This window comes from Poecilia reticulata, linkage group LG9, assembly GCF_000633615.1.
Source record: "Poecilia reticulata strain Guanapo linkage group LG9, Guppy_female_1.0+MT, whole genome shotgun sequence".
Lineage (NCBI taxonomy): Eukaryota > Metazoa > Chordata > Actinopteri > Cyprinodontiformes > Poeciliidae > Poecilia > Poecilia reticulata.
Genome location: NC_024339.1, coordinates 26099841 through 26124820, shown reverse-complemented (window position 1 = coordinate 26124820; position 24980 = coordinate 26099841). Strand labels below are relative to the sequence as shown.

The 24980-nt window shown below is 40.9% G+C and overlaps 3 protein-coding genes and 2 non-coding genes across 5 annotated transcripts in view; 4 read left to right on the top strand and 1 right to left on the bottom strand.

Annotated features, from left to right (window-relative positions):
- arsk (arylsulfatase family, member K) overlaps window positions 1-2562 on the top strand; it is a 3462-nt gene extending 900 nt beyond the window's left edge. The window contains exons 4-8 of the mRNA XM_008418935.2: window positions 6-288; window positions 391-562; window positions 1298-1522; window positions 1607-1822; window positions 1922-2562. Of these exons, the coding sequence (XP_008417157.1) occupies window positions 6-288; window positions 391-562; window positions 1298-1522; window positions 1607-1822; window positions 1922-2211 (1186 nt within the window). The 3' untranslated portion in view covers window positions 2212-2562. The remainder of the gene's footprint in view (window positions 1-5; window positions 289-390; window positions 563-1297; window positions 1523-1606; window positions 1823-1921) is intronic.
- Window positions 2563-2867: 305 nt separating this feature from the next.
- On the top strand, window positions 2868-17127 carry skic3 (SKI3 subunit of superkiller complex). Its single transcript, XM_008418934.1, has 41 exons — window positions 2868-2945; window positions 3334-3423; window positions 3534-3677; window positions 3823-3914; window positions 4467-4542; window positions 4647-4793; window positions 4921-5019; window positions 5123-5231; window positions 6139-6279; window positions 6367-6465; window positions 6620-6744; window positions 6942-7028; window positions 7225-7328; window positions 7418-7544; window positions 7763-7942; window positions 8026-8150; window positions 8225-8475; window positions 8556-8658; window positions 8759-8941; window positions 9318-9462; window positions 9543-9621; window positions 9844-9905; window positions 10000-10056; window positions 10147-10215; window positions 11077-11151; window positions 11359-11500; window positions 11622-11715; window positions 11821-11898; window positions 12003-12127; window positions 12208-12331; window positions 12680-12904; window positions 13325-13397; window positions 13524-13577; window positions 13736-13847; window positions 13980-14108; window positions 14187-14311; window positions 14448-14612; window positions 15282-15434; window positions 15979-16109; window positions 16544-16673; window positions 16776-17127. The coding sequence occupies exons 2-41, from the start codon at window positions 3334-3336 to the stop codon at window positions 16854-16856; spliced, it is 4710 nt and encodes a 1569-aa protein (XP_008417156.1). The 5' UTR covers window positions 2868-2945; the 3' UTR covers window positions 16857-17127.
- On the bottom strand, window positions 16984-21698 carry LOC103470656 (uncharacterized). Its single transcript, XM_008419268.2, has 3 exons — window positions 21330-21698; window positions 20242-20914; window positions 16984-18184 (listed from the first exon to the last, which is right to left on the bottom strand). The coding sequence occupies exons 2-3, from the start codon at window positions 20906-20908 to the stop codon at window positions 17394-17396; spliced, it is 1458 nt and encodes a 485-aa protein (XP_008417490.1). The 5' UTR covers window positions 20909-20914; window positions 21330-21698; the 3' UTR covers window positions 16984-17393.
- trnai-aau (transfer RNA isoleucine (anticodon AAU)) lies at window positions 19055-19128 on the top strand. The gene has a single exon. It is a non-coding gene; the product is annotated as a tRNA-Ile (tRNA).
- trnaf-gaa (transfer RNA phenylalanine (anticodon GAA)) lies at window positions 21615-21687 on the top strand. The gene has a single exon. It is a non-coding gene; the product is annotated as a tRNA-Phe (tRNA).
- Window positions 21699-24980: the final 3282 nt, after the last annotated feature.

Genomic DNA, 24980 nt, shown 5'->3' with positions numbered 1-24980 from the left:
TGCAGTAATCGCGTCGAGGCGTGGACACGAGATGTCCGGTTCCTCCTTCGCCAGGAAGGCCGGCCTGTTGCCCAACTTGTTGGCAACATGTCAACCAGAAGAATTATGGGAAAAGATTGGAAGAACACAGATAAAGCTGCTCAGTGGATCCGCCAAACAGCTGCCATGTCAAAAGAACCTTTTGCTCTGTATCTCGGCCTCAATCTGCCTCATCCCTATAGAACTGAATCTCTGGGCCCTACAGCTGGAGGATCCACTTTCCGTAGCTCGCCGTACTGGCTCACAAAGGCATTCATTCTTTTTTTTTAATTATTGTTATTCTTTATTTATCATACACCTTGATTGCTTTGCGCCGCTTCACTAAATAACTTTTGTTTTCCGTGTTCACAGGTGTCTTCTGAGCTTGTCTCTCTTCCTAAATGGTTGCCTACGGCTGCCATGCATCCTGTTGACTACTACTCCACCTTCACCAAAAACTGCAGCAGCGACTTCACAGAGGAGGAAATCAAAAGCGTTCGGACCTTCTACTATGCCATGTGTGCTGAGGCAGATGCCATGCTGGGTTAGTTGAGAGAAAGAGTTTGGAAGAAACTGGAGTAAGATTATTGATACATTGGTAAGGACTACAGGGCACATAAAAAAAAAACGAAAAAGCGATTTCCATCAGAAATGAAGACAAATGAAAGCATTTACAAGTACATATCAAGTGTATCTCTTTTTTTACCAGTTATTTCCGACTGTGAAACTCATATATATTACATTGATTCATTACACATACAGTGAAATATGTCAACACTTCATTTATTGTAGTTTTGATAATTATGGTTTATGAAAACCAAAAAAATCAAATCAGTGTCTAAATGTGAAGTGTCTTAAAAGTTAAATAGTGGAAACCTTTGGTTTCACACACTGCACAGCTAATTCTAAGAAGAGCCTCTAAATGGTCTTCAGAGGTATGTAGGTCACATAATCATGGGGGAGACTGCTGACTAGACAGATGTCTAAAAATCAATAAAAGAACATTGCGTACGAAGCTGGCTGTTCACCGAGGGCTCTATCCAGCCTTGTTCATTGAAAGTTAAGTGGAAGAAAAAAGTGTTGTAGGAAAAGGTGTAGCAGCAGTAGCAACAGAGAGTGGCATTTGTAGCATTTTGGCTTGCAAAAGTAAAAATATATTTATTTTTTAAAATGACATTTTCATTTATTGTCTTACCAACATTGCCGATGTTGTGAAACATGCTCCAGGCGTCAGATTCTGACCACCATCACATGTTCTCCACCCCTTTTGTCTCTTCAGGTCAGGTGATTTCAGCTCTGAGGGAGAAAGGCCTGCTGGACAACACTGTTTTGATATTCACAGCCGACCACGGGGAGCTAGCCATGGAGCACCGGCAGTTCTATAAGATGTCGATGTTCGAAGGCAGTTCTCGTGTCCCCCTGCTCATCATGGGCCCTGGGCTAAAGTCTGGTCTGCAGGTCCACCAGCTTGTGTCCTTGGTTGACCTCTATCCCACTGTGCTTGGTAGGAAAGGAGAAAAACCTGTTTTAAGTTCAGACAATAGCAGACGTACATTTTCAGCGTTTGCACTCTTTGTTTGCTTTACAGAGATTGCTGGTATCTCAGCTGTGGGCAATTTAAGTGGTCACTCTGTCCTGCCACTGATCTCCACATCCAGAAATGTGTCCAAGAACGAACACCCAGAGTGGGTATTGAGTGAATATCATGGCTGCAATGCCAATGCCTCTACATATATGCTTAGGGTTGGACATTGGAAATACATTGCCTATGCAGATGGAATCAGTGTCCCCCCGCAACTTTTCAGTGAGTTTCAAACTATTTCACTTCCTTCTCTTAAAAACCTTTAGAGAAAGTCACAGGTGGCCGGTTTTGAACGCCCCTTCTGTACCCTTTCTTTTGCAGATGTCACAGTGGACAAGGATGAGCTGCACAATGTGGTTCTCAGATTCCCAGACGTTCAGGCTCAACTGGACAAACTGTTGCGCAGCATTGTAGATTATCCAAAAGTCTCTTCAGCTGTCCATCTCTACAACAAAAACGAGTTTGCTGCGTGGCGGGATAGTTTGGGGAGAAACTATACTGAGGTCATCGCTAACCTCAGGTGGCACGTGGACTGGCAAAAGGACATCCAGGCCTCCGAAAAAGCCATTGATACATGGCTTCATGGCTCTTCAAGAACATTTTATAACTAAAGCGATGGTTAATGTTTTTAAAATAACTTTAACTTTTTATTTTATGTGTCATTTACACCAGTCGGGCAGGTCTATAAAGGCTTTTTCTATTATTTTTCTAATTATGATCTACATAGAGCATCCAGATTGGTGTCAGGCAATCGTTTTTTATTCTATTTCACTCTAATGTTCTGCCTCTTTGTTGTTTAAAACCACCTATAAAAGGCACTGATGTTTGTGGTTGTAAAATTCAAAGTACTGCAGTAAGATAAAAAAAATAAAAAATCAGGAGGTATGGATAGTTCTGCAAGGCACTTTACTTACTGCTATTTAATAAACAACATGAGGTGTATTAAAGTCAAGCAAAGCAAATTGTGTGGTTTGGTCAATTGAATTGTTGGCATATGAGTAAATAAAACTAAGGATGACAAATGCAGAACATGCAAACAATAGAATAGGGTTATTTAAAATGTTGCTGCTGTGGTGACTGGTGGGTGACGAAGTCAGCTTAAAGTGGGGCCGCCGCCTCCCAACGCTGTTTACGGCCCCTCATAGTCCATATGTTCTGGATAACATCACTTGTTTCAATTAATTCATCTTTAGCTAAACCTGGATAATTGCTTCCATCCTTGCTCTGCATAAGACTTCTAATTGTTTTTGTGTCAAATCATAAGTCATCTTATTTTGAAAAATCCGCCACGCAGCAGGTATTACTTCCGTCTCATTCGTGCGAGTCCTGCAGTGATCTGTAAACAGTAAGATAGCTTTTCATGCAAAGATTTTTGTATAACTGTATAGTTTACAGCTGTTTTCAGCTCAACCAGGCCAGTCGTGAATCTTAAAATAAGCACCGGGTTTTTATTTAAATTAATCCTATTTGGCTGCGGTTAACTATGGCTAGAAAATCTGTCTCCTAAGAGCTTAAATGACCCAAAACTCACTTTATCGGCCTTTAAAATAGACTCTTTCACAGCACCAATAAAATGCAGCACATAATTAGCCTGAATTTGGTGTTATTTGGTCTAATTGGTCTAATTTCAGTGGGTGGCATGTTAACTATCCAACTTGTAGCTTGTTGCTAATAGTTGGAAATTGCTTTGTAGCATTCTTTCAGTGTTCACCGTAAATGTCTGTCTCTTAAAGATGTCCAATAAAGAAGTGAAAGCCGCTTTGAAAAGTGCCAGAGAGGCCATTAACAACAAAGAGTTCAAAGAAGTCTTGAAGCACTGCAAGGTAAATTGCTCTGGTTCCCAATACTCTTGAGAAGTACAGCTAATATAGTCCACCTACTGGGAGGAAGATGGGTGTCAAAGCTGATTTTGCGCTCCTAAATGTGGTTTCAGGCTGTTCTGAAACTTGAAAAGAACAATTACAACGCCTGGGTGTTCATCGGCAAGGCAGCCAGTGAGCTGGAACAACCCGATCAGTCACAAGCAGCCTATAGGAAAGCGGTGGAGCTGGAGCCTGAGCAGCTGCTGGCCTGGCAGGTAAGCTTATCTTCAGGTGTCTTCATCTAGAACAGGGGGGTCAAACCCTGAAACCTTGTAGCCTTATATAAAAAAATATATATTTTCACAGAGTGTTTTTGCATTGTGCTACTTTTAATGATTTCAGTAATGTGTATATTTGCAGGGTTTAGCAAATCTTTATGAAAATACTGATCAGTGGGATTTCAAAGATGAGCTGCCTGATGTCTACCAGAAGCTTGTGGAGCTTTATGCAAAGTAAGTAAACATATAATCTAATATGTGTTTAATTCAGCTTTGAAACTACTAAAATAATACACTAAACCCTTTCTGCTATTATTAAACTACTCTTAATAGTAGTGCTGGAGTGATCACAGTTATCTCTGTATTTTATTTTTTAAGAGCATGTAGAACAGACAGCCCCTCCCTCACCTATTGCTGCTCACTGACTGCTGAATTGTTCCTTCCTACATGAAAATTTTTAAAATTTGGTTGTTTGGAAATATTTGTGGTCACAAAAAAAAAAAAACAGAAATATGACACAAAAACTGAGGGTGTGCCACTTATTAATTTAATCATGACAACCCTGTTTTAAAACCACAAGCTTCAAGCAGCTGACTGCAGGCTCTTGATAATCAGTAGCTAACCAGGCATCATCGGCATCTTATTCTCACAGAGAATAAGAGAATAAGTAGGATTCTCATTAAGAGCAGAGGGCTAAAACGCTGAGAAATGTATTATATAACTATGTTTTTTTAAAAAAAATGTTCTTTGTTGTGTAAAAGCAAATTTCTGTCTCTCTGTTCACAGGACGGATAAAACTAAAAGCTACGACATGATCAAAAAGCTGTCGGACATTTACCAGTCTGACAGGGAATATTTGAAGGTGTGTGTGCATTTCAAATGTCTAGCATGCAGGTTTGGTTAAAACAACTAACCAATATGTCTTTTTCACACCACATATTTCATCTTTCGTGCGCTTGTGTGCAGCTGGCTAAGGTTTGGCTCCAGCTCGTCCAGCTGAAGGAGGAAGAGGGCGTGGATAAGAAGGAGTTAGTGCAGTTACTGCAGAAGATGACCCATCTCCTCTCTGACTGCATCGGCGATGAGGAGCAGGACAACGAGACTCAGCAGCATGTGAGCTTACCTCGGCTGTGTGTGATGGTCAAAAACACTGTAATGCGTGTTGAATGTAATCTTGGGAATTTACAGCAAGTTTAAGTTGTTTATGTGCGCCTGCTGTGTTTGATTTCACGACGGTCAGTTGATAACGGCATTTGAGAAGGCCATGATTCTCACTGAACCTGTGCCTGGAGAGGAGCACAAGAAGCTCTCGGCTGATTATATTAAATGTCTTTCCAAAGTAAGTGCACCCCACCTCTTGTGTCAGCCGCTTTTTGACTATTACGTATTCGCAGGGTTTTTGATGAGAGGACCTTTCCATCACAAATCTGCTCTTACTGCAGCTGCCACACGAAGAAAGCAAAATGAAAGAGGCTTGTCAGTCCATGTCGTCTGCGTACCCAAACCAAACCTATCCTCTGGAGGTCCTTTGCAGCCACTATCTCAAAACAAGTAAGCTGCTGTTGTCTTACACATGCTCACTAGATGCTTTTTATTGGCACCTGGAGTAACTTTTTCAGGTAATCGAAGCTCTTCCATCAGAAACTGTGCATTCCCTCGTTAAAAACAAAATCGAGTCAAGTTTATTTATAATTTCAATTGGCATCAAACACATTAAACAATGCAGGTGTTGTTGTTATAACTTGGTCATAACTATGTAATAGAAATGATGTACTGTTGACTGAATATCAGTCCCTCTACCATAGCAAACATCGTGTCACAGCTATTAGTAGGCAGAAGCAGGAGGAACAGAAAAGTCCATCTCTCGAGTATTAAACTGTTTTTGGGGGAGTCACAGTTGAGGCCAAATGTATTCCTAAGACAGGCAAATTTAGAGATAAACTTAATTTAATTAAAGAAAAATTGTGTTTGTGAGATGGGCATATATTTAATGTATTTTGACAATTTATCCTTTCTCATACTGTTAAAGACATAAATTTTTCAACCCCTTCACAGATCTTTCTACTCGTGTCAGGACTCTGAGATGTTATTATTACTTCATTATGTCTTTAGTGTGTTTTTAGAGCTTAGAGACGGCTAAAAATATATTATTATTGTCATTTTTGTAAAGTTGTCAGTCTCCTCCATCATCTTTATGCTTTCCACCAGTCCTTACACTTGCTTGTTTAGCATCATATCAGCAAAATCTCCAATTGTAGCACAACGCAAGGGAATTTAAAATTTAAAATTTGAAATTTTGAATTCAAAATCCCTTTTGTGTTGTGCTACAACTTAGGAAATTATACATTTCTTAAGTTTAAGTTAAGATGTCTGGTCTGTTTGGGTTGTGTAAAGGCAAATGTAATGTAAATGTAAATGAAATGGCCAACCTGACGATATGTTTGTTTTCTTTTTAAAGATAACATGGATGAGGATGCAGTCAGCTGTTTTTCCCGACTCCTGGAAATGGCCCCCAGCAGTGGATTGGGCCACTTGGGTCTCGGTACCAAGGCTCTTCTGGAGAGAAGGTATAAAGAAGCTGTTGATGACCTGGAGAAAGGTTAGTTTTCACATTAGCGCATTCAGTGTGCAGCTGTTGTTTACAGTGCTTATAATTGTCCTGAACCCATCCATTCTGTTTTATTAGGAGTAAAGAAAATGAGCTCAGCAACGGGATGGTGCAGCCTGGCAGAGGCTCAGTTTAAAATACACAGACACTCCGACAGTGCTGCTTCATGCTCACAAGGTGTGTTTTATGTTTGCTGTTGCTAAGTTAGCCTGAGTAAAAAATTTCACTGTATCTGGGTTATGAATGCTCTTACTTCTTTATCTGTCAGTGGTCATTATTGGTTCTTGTGTGCTTAACTTATACAGCATCTGGGTTTATCTCATTTTTTTAGGCCTAAATGTTTGTACTTCTGAAGATAAGGAGCTGAGAGACAAACTCCTTCGACTGAAGCTGGAGGCTTTAGTGAGAAGTGAAGGAGAGCAGACTGCCAGTCAGGCTCTGGAGACATTCTCACAGGTTTTCTGATTCATGCTCCACATATGATATACATGTATAGATGCTTCTAGATAAATATGTAACATGTTATGATGTTGTGACGTGTTTAGTAATCCTGTCATCTATGAAGTTCTTTGTTTTCTGCGTAATTTTGTATTTGTGTAGATATGTGATATATATCTACTTCTAATTCTTTTTCCTTTTTTCTTTTTTTTTAGATTACTGAGGCTGAAAAAGATCCGGTTCTGTTGGCCCTGAAAGGACGTGCATACCTCAACAAAGGACAGATCGATCAATCACTCAAGGTTGAAAACTTTTTTCCCCACAAATTCATATCAGTGGGATGTTATCTTACAATGACCAGGAAAAAAGTGCAGTATTTTATCAGATAAATATTAACTAAATAAGTCAGACTATGCTAAAAATAATGATAACTCTTGCTGAAAATCAATATCATCCCAAACAGAGAGCTGTGCTATTGACATGATTTATTTTTAACAGCTTTTGTCAGAGCTGGAAGTCTCCAACCCAAACCTGTCGCAGGGATTGGCTCTGAGAGGACTGGCACATGTAGCTGAAGGTCAGCTTCAGCTAGCAGAGCAGAGGTAAAAAGAAAAACATGAATAAATAAATACAAATAAACATATCAGAAAGGCAGTTCACACAAACATTGGTCATTTCTCTTGTTGTTTAGCTTCTTACAGGCTACAAAGCAGACCCCAGACAGCGGAGAGTACTTCTTCTTCCTTGGAAAACTTTATTGGGATATGGGCTCAGAGACCCGTAGAGACCGGAGTAAAACTCACACGCACTTGTTAAAGGTTGGTATGATTACCTTGGATGGATGGAGAATTGAAGGATGCGACTGCTTCAGATGGAACGACGCGTGTTGTTTTAAGTCTCTAAATTGTTTGGTTTCAAGATTCGTGTTTCCAGATCATTCCGGTGTTTAAGCTGTACAATGTTCAGGTTTGTTGGAAGCCAATATAAGCCCAAACAGAGAGCTATGCTACTGACATGATTTATTTGTCCATTTCAGGCGGCAAAGTTGGATCCGCATCTCGGCTGTGCATTTCGCTTCCTTGGCCATTATTACCGCGAGGTGGCAAATGACGTCGCTCGTGCGCAGGGGTGCTACAGGAAGGCTTTCCAGTTAAACAGTGGCGATGGCGAATCCGGAGCTGCTTTGGTGGATCTCAGCATGGGGCAGGGAGACATGGTCAGCATCTTTTCAGGAAGTTTGTTTGCATTTAGCGTTGGAAAAAACCTTCTAGTTCCCCCTTCAACCCTGTTATGTCACAGGACAGTGCATTGGCAACCCTCGAGTCGGTGACGGAGAAAGCCACACCGGGCTCAGCTAAGTGGGCCTGGATGAGACGAGGCCTGTACTACCTGAAGGTCGGAGAACACCAACAAGCCATAGCAGAGTAAGAATCTCAAATCTGAACCAAAGATTTTGGACTCTTAATTCAGATGTTTCATTCATGCGGATGTTTTAAAGCTTGCAGGCTGCTCTGAGGGCAGATCCCGACGACTGGGTTTGTTGGGAATGTTTAGGCGAGGCCTACCTCAACCGACGGAGCTTCACAGCGGCTCTGAAGGCCTTCGGCAAAGCACATCAGCTCCAGCCCAGCTCCATCTACAGCGTCTACCAGGCAGCTGCCATCAAACAGACGCTGGGAAAGTTCAAGGAGGCCGTGGATGAGTATTTGCAAATCACAACACAGCAGGACTATGTTCCTGCTCTGAAAGGTTCACATTTGTTTTCACAGAATATTGATCGTCACACCTTTTTTGACAATTTCTGACAACTTGTCTGATTTGTTGTTAAGGCCTTGGGGAGTGCCAGTTGTCTTTGGCAAAGAGTTTAATGGAGGACTGCAGAGATGGAGGCGCCATTGACCTCATTCAGCAATCCATACACAACCTCTTTAGGCAATAACCGGAAAACATTTAATCTCCAGAACTTTAATGCTATACTCCCTCTGATCTGTAGACCTCCTTGTTTGCTCATTTACATTTCTGCTCCATTCAGAGCTGTGCAGCTGCGACCAGACCTGTCTTGTTTGTGGAAGCTGCTGGGAGATGCGTGCACCGCTGTCAGAGTTGTTTCGCCAGGCAGGGCTCAGGTTGTGGTGCCGACCTTGCTGTCTGGATTTGACTCCAGCGCACAGGATCACACGCTGAACCAAGCTCAGACGCTCAAAGCTGGCGAGAGGTACTGCAAGGTTTTATCCATACGTTATGCTGCACTGAAGCAGGTTTACTTTGATTAAGTGACTTTTGAAGAGTTCTGCACTGGATTTGCTCAGGGGTATAGGAGTGAAGGGGGACAAATATAAATGCACAACACTTTTATAAACTTCATTTGTACAAAAATTGAAAGCCTTATATGGATTTTCCTTCAATTTTATGGCTGTGCTATATTATATTGTGCTGGTTTATGACATGTAATTCATATAAAACACATGACGTTTGGGTTTGTATCATCAAAATATGTGGAAAAGTTCAAGAGAAATCAAGTCACTGTGATATGTAATGACATAAATACTTTAAAATATCATCTGAAGAAAGCTTATTCTCTCATGTCCCAGGTGTTATGCCTATGCTTTGAAGCTGATGCCTGAGGTTGCCAGCCTTTGGTGTGACTTGGGGCTGAATTATTACCACCAGGCCACAAACTCACCCCGCCCTACAGATGAACACCAAAACTCTTTGAACCTGGAGAAGGCACAACAGGTAATTAAAAAAATAATAACTCTGTAATATCAGAGACTGATCAATACCACATTGTCTTTATATTTCATATTTGCTACCAGTGCTTGAAAAAAGCTATCCAGATGGAGAGTGGGAACTATAGCTACTGGAATGCCTTGGGGGTGATTTCCATGTCCAGAGGTAGGACTTTGTAAAATACATTAATACACCGTTTTTGAGCAAAGGGCTTTGATTGTTACTCCTTATTCTGTTTTTTTTTTACCTTCTAAAATGAAACATTGCATGCCATTTACTACAATGGATAAATCATTTTAAGAATATTGGAAAAGTTTATATTTTTTCTCTATTCTTTTTCCTTTTATATGTCAGAGAAAGTGAAATGTTTCTGTTTTACCACATCAGGTCTGGAGAGCTATGCTTTGGCTCAGCATTGCTTCATCAAGTCCATAGAAGTTGAGCCAAATGTACGAACTGCAAACTTATATTCCTGACTAGTTAAAGTCATATACTCATTGATTACATTTTTTTTTTCATGCGACCTTTTTGGTTTTCATACAGAATGTTGTCGCATGGACAAACCTTGGTACGCTGTATTTAAAAAAGGACAACATAGAGGTGCTGCCGTCGCTTTCTTTACATGCTAACATGTTGTGGATTATTTTCATTATTGGTGGTTTTTACTCAAGTGTGCGTTTCTTGTCTCAGCTTGCGCACGAAGCCTTCAAAATTGCACAGTCTTTGGAGCCGCTGTATGTCAACTGCTGGATTGGACAGGTACTTTCATGTTTTCCTTTTCTGTTGTGTTTTGGTTTGTATCTCACAATTGCCATTTCCATCCTCATGTTCAAAGTCAATCGAGCGCTTAAAAGCTTGTGGTGAAAGAAAGCCCAAAATTCCCAGACGCATTGAGGGTAGACATTGTAGCATCATGTGGTTCTGGTCAGCGTCGTTCCTCTGATACGTGCCTGAACTCTCCCTTCTCTCCCAACAAATCTGTCACCAGAAAACTAGTAAAGCAAGGAGCACTTTGTGTAAAACCTAGTTGGAGTTAATGGAAGAAGCTGAAAGTCTCACTTTTGCTCACGTTATACCTAAACAATCCCCCTTTCAATCGTGAAGCATTTTCTGGACTGCATTAATATAACTGCCAAGATGTTATTCCTCATTAGTGTCCTACATCAAGAACCCGGACTTCTGTTATTCCTTCCTTGATTTCTTCTTGTCTTCTTTCAGAAAGAGAGCTAATTATTGCTAAATGTTTATTTTGTGAGAATCTTTAGGCTCACAAACAAAACTCGCTTTGGTCTGGTAGTTGACGTTACTCTGTTATTCAGAGTTGCATGTCGCTCAACCTTAGTTTCTCAACTCTGGGTGGAAAAACGCTTTGAATAAAAACACAAATTTTAATGGGTTACTTTTCTGATTCCGTGTAATAATCCACACTGTATCATATAAACATATACACATTTTACTTGATACCAAACACAAGACAGTGGTGATGAGGTAATTTTATTTTTAATAATTGGCACCCTCTCCATGCTAAGGGGCTGCCACACTTTTCAACTCTTTGTTTTCACTTGGGGTTTTTTTTTTTCCATGTTAATTACAGTTTGCTGTTTCTGTCATCCCCACCAGGCGCTGATCGCAGAACGCGTGGGAAGCTACGACACTATGGATCTTTTCAGGCACACCACTGAACTCAGCACACATGTGGGTGACGGCTCACAGCCTCCGCCGCTCTGAAAGCCACTCATTAGCCAGATAGTAATCTTTGCTTCACCTTTCTAACTCCACACACAGTTTGGCTCTGAGCTTATTGCTTTTTCTTCTCTAGAAATGCTGAAGTTATCCTGTTATTTTAGACTGTTCCTGGTCCGTGTCTATCGTCACCAAAACATTAATGTTTTCCTCTCTCAGATGGAAGGAGTCAAAGGTTACGCCTACTGGGTTTGTTCCACGCTTCTGGATAAGAGCAACAGGGACAGTGAACTGTACCGCTACAACATTGTGCAAATGAACGCCATCTCTGCTGCTCATGCAGCCCTCTGCAAGTACACAGGTGCGATGTTTATTAATGTGGGGCTGTTCAAAAAGCCAAGAGATTTTTTTCATTTTTTTTTTTTTTTACTGGGCTGTGACTTAAGACTGATTATTTTGAATTAAATTTCTTTCACATTTAGAACGAATCCAATCTGACCCGGACGCCTTCATTATGCTGGGTTACCTTAACGAACATCTGCAGCTGAAGAGGCAGGCCTTGCAAGCATACCAAAGGTGTGAATTACAGTGATTAAAAAAAGGCATATGGGGTACATTTTTCGTATAAATGAATGCGACACCTATTGACACCTATGTCCTTCAATCTTATCGTTCCTCCAGAGCTGTTGAACTTCTTCGGTCCTCGTCCTTTTCAGAAGTGTTGCTCTTTTCACTCGGCAGCTGTGCTCGTGCTTTATGGTAACCATTTGGCTTATTGTCACAATGAACTCGGGTTGTCCGTCTATAAACTAGGCACGTTCTGTGAGCTTCAACGACCCTATAACGAAATGTCCTATTTGCAGCAACTCGGGCCAGTGGGAGGAAGCAGTCCAGGTTTATAAGTCCACTCCACTCCAGGACCTCAGTGACCTGGTAGGGCTGGCTCTGGCCTACTGCAGGGCAGGACTCTACCCAGAGAGCATTAGTGGTATGAGCAGCGGAAAAGATTTCAGAGGCTTTGCTTTGATCTTGTATGCCAAACCGAGTGAGTTTCTGTGTCTGTGGTAGTGTATGAGCGAGCCTTGGCTGTGACCTCCAACGAGAAGGAGAAGGCTTACATACTGACTGCTCTGGCCCTGCTGCAGCACCGACAGGGCAACCTAGACTCGGCCAAGACGCTGCTTTTCAAATGGTGAGGCCAAAAGGTGTTTTTGTCAAAACATTTTTTTGGTGTTTGTTTTGATTCGGCTTTAGATTCTGCAATTTCATCCATATTCAATGCTCCTATTTAACCCATCATGTTGTTATAGGCATCCTTTAGCAGTGGTGCGTCTCAATAAATTGGAATATCAGCAATTTATTTCAATAAATGAGCTTAAACGTGCGTCACAACAGGGTCACTCCTTCTAATTGTTCTCTTGGTGTTGGAATGAGAAAGTAGCAACCACTTCCTTCTTGGATTTGATTTGAAACTGCTCAATCTTTGCTGTCAAAGTTTCCAAACACGTAACCGGTTTGTCTCCCGTCTTTGTGTCGGCAGCTCGGTGTTGAAGGAGCCCATCTCGGAGTCTCTGCTTTGCTTGTGTGCGCTGGGATTGGTGCACAGCGACGCCACGCTGGCTGCAGCTGCCCTGACTGAGCTGCTAAAGCAAGAGTCCGCCTCAGGGGGGGTTGTAGAGCAGCGATGTCTGCTCACCTGCTCCTTGCTGGCCCTTCAGGGCAACTACAGTGCAGTGCAGAGAGAGGCCTCCAGAGCTGTGCACAGGTACGCTGCTGGGTCCACTTTACTGTTACAATACAGAGGGATTTCAGTTCAGTCTTTTACATTTTTGTGAAGAATTGATCAAATATAGGGAGATGGAACGAGAAGTCAGCATTATTGAGTACAGAGCTGCATTCGGAAACTTTTTTAAGCTTCAGATTTGATCTGAGAAGACTCATTTACATGAGTTAAGATTGTATCGTAGGTTTTAATATGAACTGACTCAAATAATGTTCTATCATTACCCGCAGACAACAGATTGACATGTGTAGATGTTAGCTTGGTTACCTTTTCTTAATGCTTCTTTCCTGTATAATAATGACTAAAACAAGTTCAATTGGATGCCTGCCTGCAAAAGGATGTCCACAGGGTCCAGTTTTTGCTTTCTTTCTTTCATTTGTATATATTTTTTTCTTGTTTCAGTAATCCTGGAAATCCCTCCCTTTGGGCTCTTTTGTCCAGAGTGATACCTCAGTACTACCCCAGAAAGGCTCAGGTAAGCCTCTGCATATAACAAATCCCTAGCGACAGACATTAATGTGACCAGGCAATCTCATGTAAATAACAGTAATAATCCAAGACATGTACTTTTTATATCATTTTTGGGTTCTTTGTCTTACAGGGGGGCGCAGTAGCTGGCCACATCGCCTGTCTCTTTAGTATGACTCAAGGGAAGGTAAAAAATAAAAAGCCTGATGATTTATTTACGTTTTTGTTTCTTTATTGGTTATGACTTTGTTCTGTCGTCTGTTACCTGTGTAACAACCAAAACACCTTCCACTGTCGATTTTTCCCGTTTCCTCAGTAAAAGTGCATGTGTTTCTGTGCCCCCAGAGGGCGCTGTTGTGCAGCGGCGTGAACCAAGTGGCTTGTGGGAGACACACTGGAGAAGATCCTCACAGGAATGCCCTGAAGACCATGCAAAAAGCTGTCCTGCTCTGCCCCGGTACCCACACAAACCTTCTAAACCACGTTGAATATGAACCATATTCACAAAGTTCTACTGAAAATAATGCAAAAATGAAGGTTTTTATTTTAATATTTTTACATGCCCATGTTTGTTTGTCTTTTTCTTTAGATGATCCAGCAACATGGGCTGGATTAATGGCAGCCTGTCACACCGAAAACACCTCCTGTTATCTTTCTGGCTCTGCTCCTCGCCGACACTCACTGGAACACACTCTGATGTCTGTGGTTTCTGAGAAAGGTGTTTACTGGTCTCCTTTAACTTCTCTGGTTGCTTTATGTCTGCCGCGTGTGAGGCTGACCCATTTCTGCTTTCTAGTGCGTAGCGTGGAGGAGACGGAGCGCCCCCTGACCCAGGCTCTGGAGGGCTGGGTGTTACAGCAGGCCGTGTCTGGTCTCATGCAACAAGGACAGCTGGAGCAAGCAGAGGCTCTCTGCACGCAGGTGGAATATAAATGTTCTTTATTTACTATGCATATCTAAAACTTTTTTTGTTTTTGTTTTTTTTTTTGCAGTGAAAAACAGGGAAATTATGCAACAAACCTGCAGTGGTTTGTCTTATTTCATTTGTTTATTCCAGGTTCTCAGTGTGTCCCCGGAGCACCCGGCAGTGATGCTGTCGCTGACGCAGGTTCAGTGCCAGCGCCTCCTCATGACTGATGGCGGTACCGCCCTTACAGAGCAGGTCCTGGAGCAGCTAAACAAAGTCGTAATGATGAACCCCACCAACCTTGGAGCATGGCATGTACGTGGCCATCACTTACAGAAATTAAATGCAGTAACGAACCACTCTTTTCTCTCTATATCCGTGTAGTAAAAAACGTGCTGCACCAATTAGGGCTCCGCAGCTCATTTGTGGGTTTTTTTAAATCTTCAACCCACCAATTATGATTTTTCTCTTTGAACTAAGAAGTAGTTCACGACATGCACAAGTTACTTTAGATTTATCAATTACAGAGAACTAATGTGTTTAAAAATACCATCATTAATTGCACCTTTCCCAGTTTTCTTTTTACAAAGTTATATTTAAAAGAATATTTATTTAGCTTTCCTGTGTAAAAGCAGTTACAGTTTAAAACCGTTTTACTCTGAAGACAAAACTGACACAAAATTGTTACAGAATTGACTTTTAAACCAGCCATTGTGCTGTTAAAGCAGTGGCGTGTTTATATATTCAATATGGATCGGTGGACTCAAAGTCCAGTCCTCAAACGCCGGTGACCTTAAATGTCTCTCTTCTTTAGCTCCGATATTGGCTCATTAGCAGAGCTCTGTGGAGCTTGACTGCATGCAAGATGGAACGATATAAATACGCAGCCAGAATTTGCAGCAGGGATAGATTTCCCATTCAGATTTGTAAAAACAGAGTTTACTCATCGATAAATCAACAGACATTTGCTCTCCTTCTCTTTAGTGGCTGGCTGAGGTGTACCGTAGCCAGGGCCTCCTGGTCCAGGCGGTTATGGCTTACAGACATAGCCTGCAGCTTGCCCTGCAGCTGGGCGCTCACAGCTTCCAGATCGCCAGCCTCCTCCGACTGGCTCTGCTGGCTCTTGGACCCTGCATGGTAAGTCTGTGAGCACAAACCTAGAACATACATGTTTCTAATTTCAAGGTCACCAGTGACGATGTTTAAGATGGCACATAATGTTTGTACAATGTTTTAAAGGCAACGGTTTGGTAATAGAAACTCACACTCCGAAAGATGGAACTGATTCTACTTTGTGCTTCTCTCAAGTGGGGAGATGCAAAAGTACGCTGCAGGGAGAAAACAGAGAATGACTGTTTACTGGTATTACAAATGATAAATTAGCTTATTATTATTATTATTATTATTATTATTATTATTATTATTATTTCAGTTAGAATATTTTTTTGAACAAATGTAATTTTTTGCTGCAGTTTCCAACATGACAAAAATACACAAACATCAATTTGCGACAAAGCAAAAATAAAACCTCAGTTTCAGTCCAGTATTTTCTGTTGTGAATCTCAATCCTTTCATTTATGTTACATACTATGAATAAGTTAAATGTGATTAGAATATTAACAAGAAGATATATAGAAAACAGCCTTTTGATGTGTAGAAATAAACCATATTTTTTTCCCAGGCTGGAGTCCCTGGAAACGACTGGAAGGATCTTGTTATGGAAGCCACTATGGAGGTTTTGAAGCTGGGCTCTTCTCCCATGGCCCTCCTCTTCCAGGCTTTGCTCCAATATGTGACCAAGATGACTGCAAGGTACGCGCTTAGGAGCCGTATTAGAACTTTTTAATTTTACAGATTTGTGGAATGTTCTGCTAAGGGATTTTTATCACATATTTATGTGTAATTCATGATCAGAAGCGATTGAATATTATTTATAAAGCTTTAGATTTATGCAACCATCTGTCTTGTCAGTGTGTTGGTTAGCAATTATCAAGAAAAACGTTCTGCCTTGACAGAAATATGTCTAAATAATCTCAGGATTGATGGTTTTGTTGTTGCCGAGTTGAGGTGTTGCTGAAAATCTTAAAATAACATCACATCTCCATCTCTATGTCTACTACCACTTTTTTTTGCATGTTTTTCTTTTCTTTCCTTTTACCATCACTTTAGTAAGAATGGTAATTGTTAAGTCTCCAAGAAACTTTAGTATGGATACATTTACCTGTCCTTTTGTTTGTGTTCTGCAGGGAAACAAGGCGTTTGCTGGAGAGGTCCGTGTATACTTCATCTGGTGATTCCCCAGTAACGGTGGTGCAGGTGGCGAGTTGGTACCTCCTCAGACACTTGCATGCCAAAAACGATCAAGAACTCATTAACGTGAGTTAAAAAAGAAACATCCTATCCATACAAGGACAGTAGAACAGGTTCTTGATTTTGGATTGAACCTTTACCAAAGCATGTTCTCTGTTCTCTGTGCAGGTTCTTCTGCAACATGCCAAAATGAATGGAAATCAAAGGTTGTTGGATTTTTACACAGAACTAACATCTCCCTCATCATGAATTTCGCATCTGCATCACTTTGCATGTAATGCAATTAGCAGAAAAGCTAAGGGAGGCTCCAGTACCACCAACTGAACCTTTTTGGATGTTGCTGACAAATGTAAAAAAAGAAAAAAAGAAGGCATGATGAATCTGAAATCAAAATGATTGATTCATTCGCATTATTTTATTCCATTTATTTTATTTTTTGCATTATGGCTATAAAGTCAGTTTTTTTAAGTAAAGTCCAAACAACATGCAATCATGAAATAAAGACATTTTGCCCATCGTAGATTGTCTTCTATTGACACCAGCACATGATCCTATTAAAGCTATTTCGTACATGATAAAATATAATGGTAAAATTATCATAAAGTTTGGCTTAAGTTGATGCACATTACGACATCACAGTTGTTTGTGGAAGAAAAAGAAGAAGCCAGGCTGTTTCCAAAGTACATGGGTATCCTGAGAAACGTCTATTGTCCTAAGTTACATTCAGTTTGTTTCCCGGCACGTCACTGGATTAAGTGAATCAAGCCCATCAGATTTAAGTTCCTCTTAAATCCTGACTGGACAGACATGTTTGGTCATTAGTGTGCAAATGTTTTGCCCACATCCCCAGCACTTTTGCTTGACATGTGCAGAATTGCGCTGTAGTTTCCTGTTGCACAGTGAACAATCAGCTGCTGCAGCCCCACTGCCAGCTGCAACTGTGGGCTTTCTGAGACTGTTGGCGACAAGCTGTTTAAGTGGCTCCAGGTCTGCGTTGGGAGCCTTAGCAATGTCCACGACCGTTATTCTGCTTGGGTCAAACACACAGTCCTCCTCCAGGCCGCTGGGCACAGCTTTCATGCCACAGTTGGGGGGTACCCAAGCTGTGTCGTAGCCTTGCGTGCTCCAGGTGTACTGCATCGGATGGTTGTCCTTGTCTATGCGTTTGACGCGGCCAACGCGCACGTGCAGCTTCAGCACCACGCGATCTGCAGCGTTAATGTTCAGAGGATAACGTTCTGCCTTCTTTCTGTCACGACTTACATACACACCGTTCCCCAGCATGCCCTTGGTTGACTGCTGAAAGCCATTGGCAATGATGAGACGCGCATTGGCAACAGTGGTGCCGTGGTACATGGTGTAGACGCCCCGGTCTTTGGGTTCTTGCGAGGCCCCCAGCTCCAGACGAGGAGAGTCATCGTCATAGGTCACCTCCCAGCCAAAGAACTGCAGTGACATCCTGACACGTTCTGAAAGTATCAGCACCTGTGAAAGGAATAAACAATCACTAAAGGCTGAATGTCGACGCTTTGCTGTCAACTGTTTTAAGATGCTGAATTTAGGAATAACATAAAATCCTGACCATTACACTTTGTAGGTGGAATATATCAAGACACAAGGGAATATTTAGTCGTCAAAGTTTATGTGTTAAAGCAGGGGAACCAAGTTTGACAAGGGCCTAATTATGACGGGTAGAGGTCAAATAATGACAGAACAGTCAAAGTGTCCATTACGGTTCCTCTGTTAACCCAGAATACCTGCTGCTGCTGCTTCAAAAAGCCAAGGTTCCTCTTGGAAACAAGGTGGGATCAGCACAGCATTAGTGACCTGGTCATAATGCTATGCCGGTTCGTACAGGCTATCGTTTTAATACCAAAAATATGTGTTATTGGTCTATATTTCTATGAAAAAGGAGTGTCTTAACCGCTATGTTTTTCAATAAATGTGAGAGCTGCGTAATGTTTCAGGCGTGACCCTTTCTTTAAGAAGTCTTTGTATAGAAGAGCCATGAATAAAAACATACAATATAATCAAGTAAAACGTCGGTGAAAAACTAAAATGATAAGTGAACACATAGATCTTTGCACATATAGCAATAAGGAAGTGAAATCCAACCGACTTATAAAATGACAAACTACGTTAGCTATATTTTATCGTTGTATATAAGCACTACAAACTCACTGCCGTTGTATCGTTTAGTCACTACGTGTATCTGTCCAAGTACATTAGCCTGCATGCTTTCTTTTATTTAGGTTTAAAACGTACCGTCGTTGAGAAGAGCTGTCACTTTACTGAGAGTTGGATACCTTTCACTTTCTGTCTTGTAAGCATACTTAGTGTAGTTACACCACCTTCCTAGTTTCGATTTACCAATTTAAAAAAATAAAAAAAAAAGTATGACACATTCGGTTTGTTGAAATACATGGAATTACAGCCGCGTTTCCAATGGCCGGTTAGCTCAGTTGGTTAGAGCGTGGTGCTAATAACGCCAAGGTCGCGGGTTCGATCCCCGTACGGGCCACAGTCTATTTTATGACTTCGAGGGAATTTGTTGGACGGATTGTTTCATTTCCATTTACGAAAGATAAGCAGCACTTCCACATTTTCCATATATATACACAAGTGCACTCGAGGTTGCTGGGGTCTAATATAGTGTGCAGTTTCATTCGATGAATTTGTACACTTTGCACTCATTTTTAAAATTATTTCAGAATTTCATAAAATCGTGTGCAATTATATTTTTAATGCTCCAGGTGAGTCTTTATAGTGTGCAGTTTTATCAAATGAAATTGCACACAGTTGGACTGTTTGCAGATATGTTGGAATTAGTCACACTGTATTTAGCTCCTATTTACTTTTCTGTAAAAGTAAATAGGGATAACATGTGAACTGTAGGCATTTCATACTTCCAGAATTTTTAGTAGTATGAAAACAATTGTGAAGCATTCATGTTTTTAACATAATAATTCATAGTAGTCTTTGGAGAAAAAGCCAAAATCCTAGTGCTAAACTATTTTTATTATTTTACTTAGGCCAGCAGTGGAAAACTGGATGCTGTGAGAAAATTTTTCAGGATAAATGTTTGTTAAGAAAATGTTTTATTTTTTAATTTGCTCATAGGAATGACTTCACAAGCAGTCAAAAGAAATAAGCACATCTTTTCTGTCATTTAATGAAATTTTACTTGTACTGTACACATCCACTTTGCTTGTATTACACTGAGCAGGTTAAGATGTGTATCTTAGAGACAAGAGGGATAACAGTCATCAGAATGAAGACAGAATACATGTGTGAATAATCTAGCAAATTTATTTTTATTTTTTTGTATTATTTTGTCACTTGTCCAAGTTCATATTTAGCAGTAGGTGTCTTTACATCACTGTAAATATTCAGTCTAAATAGAGTAAAACCTGGATGAAGTGAGGATCATATAAAAACATAATCAGACTATTTTTCAGGTTTGATCATATTGAAAACAAATAACTGGTTTTCAGTAAGACTGACAGGTTTCTCTGAAGATTATTATTATAAGCTATTTTCTTTGGTCAGCCTATTCATAACAATAATAATCATCCAAATTGATTTTACTGTCATTCAACTTCATGTTTTCTTTCCTCCCACAGCTTCTCTCAAGGTTTCCTTTGACAGAAGTGCTTGGACATGAGAATGCAGATGTCTTGACCACACTTCCAGCACTTCTGCTTGATGTGATGAGCTCCTTGTTGGGTCTTCCTCTTGCACAGGGGACAAACATCTTTATGGTGACCAGCTTTTCCCTTGGGTTGTTTAGACGATTTGTCGAGAAGCTGCTGAAGCTCCTTCTCTATTGCGGTGGTTGGTGCTTTTGCGATGCCCACAACTGTCACCCTTTTAGGGTCAAACACACAGTCCTCCTCCAGGCCGCTGGGCACAGATTTCATGCCACTCTTGGGGGGTACCCAAGCGGTGTTGTAGCCTTGGCTGCTCCAGGTGTACTGCAAAGGATGGTTGTCCTTGTCAATACGCTTGACACGGCCTACACGAACACGCAGCTCTAAAATCACACGGTTACTAGAGATACTTAGATGGGGATAGTTAGAGGCCTTCTTCACATCCCTGCTCATGTACACGCCCTTTCCCAGCATGCCACCGGACGACGGCTGGAATCCACCAGCAATGATGGCCCGTGCACTGGCAACGCTGGTTCCGTGAAACATTTTGTAGATGCCCTTGTTCTGAGGCGTCTGTGCGGGCGCCAGCGTCACGCCAGGAAAGCAGGCACCATCGTCCACCACCTCCCATCCAGAGAACTGAACTGACATTGTGACCTGTTTAAAACATTGAGTACAAGAAAGTTATTAAAGAGCAATTGTTTGTTTTGAGTATCGTTATTATCGCCTTACATTTCACACAGTCTGAGCTGCTGTCCAGCTATAAAGAACACACTTTGTACAGAGTTGCTTCCTCATAATATTGAAATGTCTGTTTTACTTTTAGAAGTCTGTATAATACAAGGTAAGTAAGAGAGTCGTTCTCGCAAACGTTGCCAGTTAACTACCTCTTTAGTTTCTCTACTGTTCCTACCCTCCATGGCCCAGCTGTCATACGGTATAACATAAATTGTTATTGTTTTTTCGGTAGATAAAAAAAAAGACATTCCGGTGTCTGCAACGTCTTAGCCAATCTCAGTCCTTTACAAAGCTCTCAAAAGAAACACTAAACATTTTCTTTATGTGAACTTACCGTCTGTTTTAAGTCGCAGCCAGTCAACCAAACAACATTTACTTTTGGTTCTGTTAGTTTCGATTTAAAAGAACTGAAAATAATCCCACCCTCCCAGTGTGTAAACTGCTGACTCAGAGGAGGGGGGGTCTAATAACAAAATCACGTGTGCTTGCTGCTTGTAGTTGCAAAAAACGACACATCACAGAGAAGTGTCGCCTTTGGCATATCTTCTAACAATTGCTTTTACCGTACATGAGACATATAGACCCCTTTGATGTATGGTGAGTCGAACTTGGGCACGTCGCCGAAATAGCTCAGTTGGGAGAGCGTTAGACTGAAGATCTAAAGGTCCCTGGTTCGATCCCGGGTTTCGGCAGACCTGGTTTTTATTTATTATTGTTCTTTAATAGTAATTGGAAATATCTTACAATCTTATCTTACTACTCAGTAATAAAAAATAAAAAAAATCACGACAATACTTAGCTTTTTTTCTGTTCCATTTCCGATAGTTTAAGGATTGTTTATCTTTTTTTCTTTCCACATAAATTTTAAATAAACAAAATTCTAATTTTCTCATTTACACAGACTACAACAATATTTTTGAGGTGTAAAGAAATAGTGATGAGTCTCTTTTTCTTCCTGTTATCCACAAAGCTCTCTTTCTGCTGTTTCTTCACTCCCTGTACGTTAAACGCAAACAACATCCTGCATGTATATGTTTGTGCAGTAGTGACAGCAAGTTGCCAGCAGTGATCAGCCACCTTTGTTTTATGCCTGTTTGAGCAGCTGCAGATCCTGATGCAGTTCAGCCCATCTGATTGGCCACAGTGGGCCTGGATCATCTGTCTGAAACTATCCCACCGGTCCCTGCAGAAAGCATGATTCACCTAATCACAACGCTGAATTAAAATGTGGGTTTCAGTCATGTCCCTAAGATACACTGTAGTTTGAAAATGTGCAGGGTCTAATATCAGAGAGGACCTTAATTGTTTTTATTTTCTGCTGAGTCAGGCTAAGCACGCCACTGTAGCATCCCTGTGGTCAGAGCAAGGAGTAATGGCAGTGACCCACTTTCCTGCATTTTCATTTATTTTGTGGCACATGGGTGACCATTGGTCAAGAGTTAATGTGCTGTCATCACAGAGATGTGCCACCCCGTGGAATGACCTGAGTGTTGACTGAGTCATTGTGGGAGTGCGTGAGGAGGCTGCTGCACTGGCCTTCAGATTCATTAAAATGATGGGAAACATTAGGACATGACGCACATTATGGATCTTAATCCTGGATTTGACCCTTTTTCTAATATAGGTCTTCAAAAAAAAAAAAAAGGGGATCTTACTAAAGCTATTTAGGAGGACTTTGTCATGCCTGATTGCATTTATCCAGGCTGTGTTGTGTAGCTGATAAGACATCCTCTCCAGGATAAATTACTGAAACCAATCCCATATTTTGCATCCTGTCACATTATGGTTTCCCCCTGGACAATCCAGCACTAGATGCAAACACCTAATGACATTTCATTTATACAACAAGCATAAATCACTTTGAGCTCAATGATTATACTCAGACTCAGGCGTTTTATGCACTGAGAATATTTGTATGTTGAACCAGACAGACATGGCGACTCAAGCAGAATCAGCGGGATACGAAGGGTAAAGTAAAAAAACAAAACAAAAACGTTTTTAACATTTTATTGTTCAAATTGTTTGAGATTTTGTTCTCTGCTTCATAAACCATCTTCCTTCACACTTAGTTGATGATCACCACAGGTCTTATTATTTAATAACCCAACACAAATGTTCAAATTCAGGTTTTTACCAGAATTCAACTAACAGGTAAAACAAAACCAATCTTAAATTGGCCTCCGTGTAAAACCGACATGCTCTGGTCTAGATGTAACCAAACATTACGCTGGTCAGAGATGATGCTAACCAATGGAGTCGTGTGAACTAGAAAGCCTTGCTGCTGCATGTGTTCGGGAAGGGGTCAGCTTGTTATGTGGCTAATGCATGACTCACACTGAACAGCCACTCAAACAGTGTCTTGAGGGCTGTACTTAGGCAAAGTGTTGCTCTGAGCTAAATGGCAGCAAGCCAACATATCTGCAGCAATAATCCGGTCAGATGATGTTAATAAGATAAACACATTAAAAACGGATCTGCTGGTGATGCTAATTGAAACAGCAGCAGCCTCACCAGTTCAGAGATGTAACAAATCAAGTATGCCAATGCGCTGTTTATGCAAGGGACTTTGTGAAGCAGCCAAAATGATCTTATCTGAAAAAATAAATAAAAAATGAATTACAGTCAAGCGTAAAATTGTGGTGATGCTCTGGTTTGGAGGGAAATGACATGCACAGCTGTTTCAAGGGCACCACAGCTGCTGTTAGGACTCAGAAATTGGTTACAATGACATTGCTACAATTGCATGTTGCAAATAATTAGGATATATTAAAAAAAAAACTATACATCGAGATATATCAAAGCACATATAGCTTTAGTCGTTTACAGACTTCTCTCAATAGTTTTTGTCACTGTAGCTGCAGGTGTTTTCATTAACCTGCTGCTTTACATCAGATCCACCAAACTCAGCATGCATTTTTCTTTCCTCCCACCTCGGACTAAAGTTCTCGAAGCAGTGCGCTTCAACACCTATTTTGAGTTCTGCAATTTCCTCCAGCAATCTAATCATCTGCTGCTCCCCCGAGCTCACGTCAGCGCTCAGCTTGCCGACGTTGCCATCACACCTGAGATGATGGAGAGAAAAGCAAGAACAGCTGGTGGGAGAGAACTAAATAAGAACAGAGGGATGGGAGGGAGAGAAGGCAAGGTGTGAACAGGAGGGAAACATGATCATGAAGCACACAAAGTTAAGACAAGGCACCGACAGGCAACAACAACAAATCAGCTTAGCTCAATGTGGATTCACTTAAATAATACAGTATGTTGCCAATTCACAAAAAGAGCAAACACAACAAAAATAATCCATTTCCAATTCAGTTTCAATTCATTTACAGACTCTTATTATGCAATATTTAGCCTCTAAGATATACTGGAATGATGTTGAAGAGATAGGCGTGAACTGCCTGATCCACTGTCAGCAGTGAATTACAGCTTCCTTCCTTCCAATTCTTGTTTTAATGAGGTAATTACTCTTGCATAGGCTTTAACGCTCAGTTTATCAACTCTCTCTGTGTGCGGTAATATCAGCATATTACATCTGCAACTAATAACTGAAATGTCTGGTTATAAATTTGGCTTATTTCCCTGCACATTGTTGCAATATGTCCATGCACCTAGCAGTGGACTTACTCAAACACTACTTGCTCCCAGCCCACTTAAATTGTTATGGACAACTTGCAAAAGATCATTAAATGGAATAGATCAGTTCTACTGCTTCTTTTATTGCGGCATAGGTTATCAGCTTTGTTTGATAAGGTTCCACCTGGGCTCTCACTGCTGAAAACGCAGCTCAGGTGTAAACCAAGATGTCCGTGAAATTATATTGGATAAAAAAAAATTATACTACTTATCAATAGAAGCTAAGAGATATGTTAGGTTTTTTTTCTTTTTCACATCCATCCATCCATCCATCCATCCATCCATCCATCCATCCATCCATCCATCCATCCATCCATCCATCCATCCATCCATCCATCCATCCATCCAT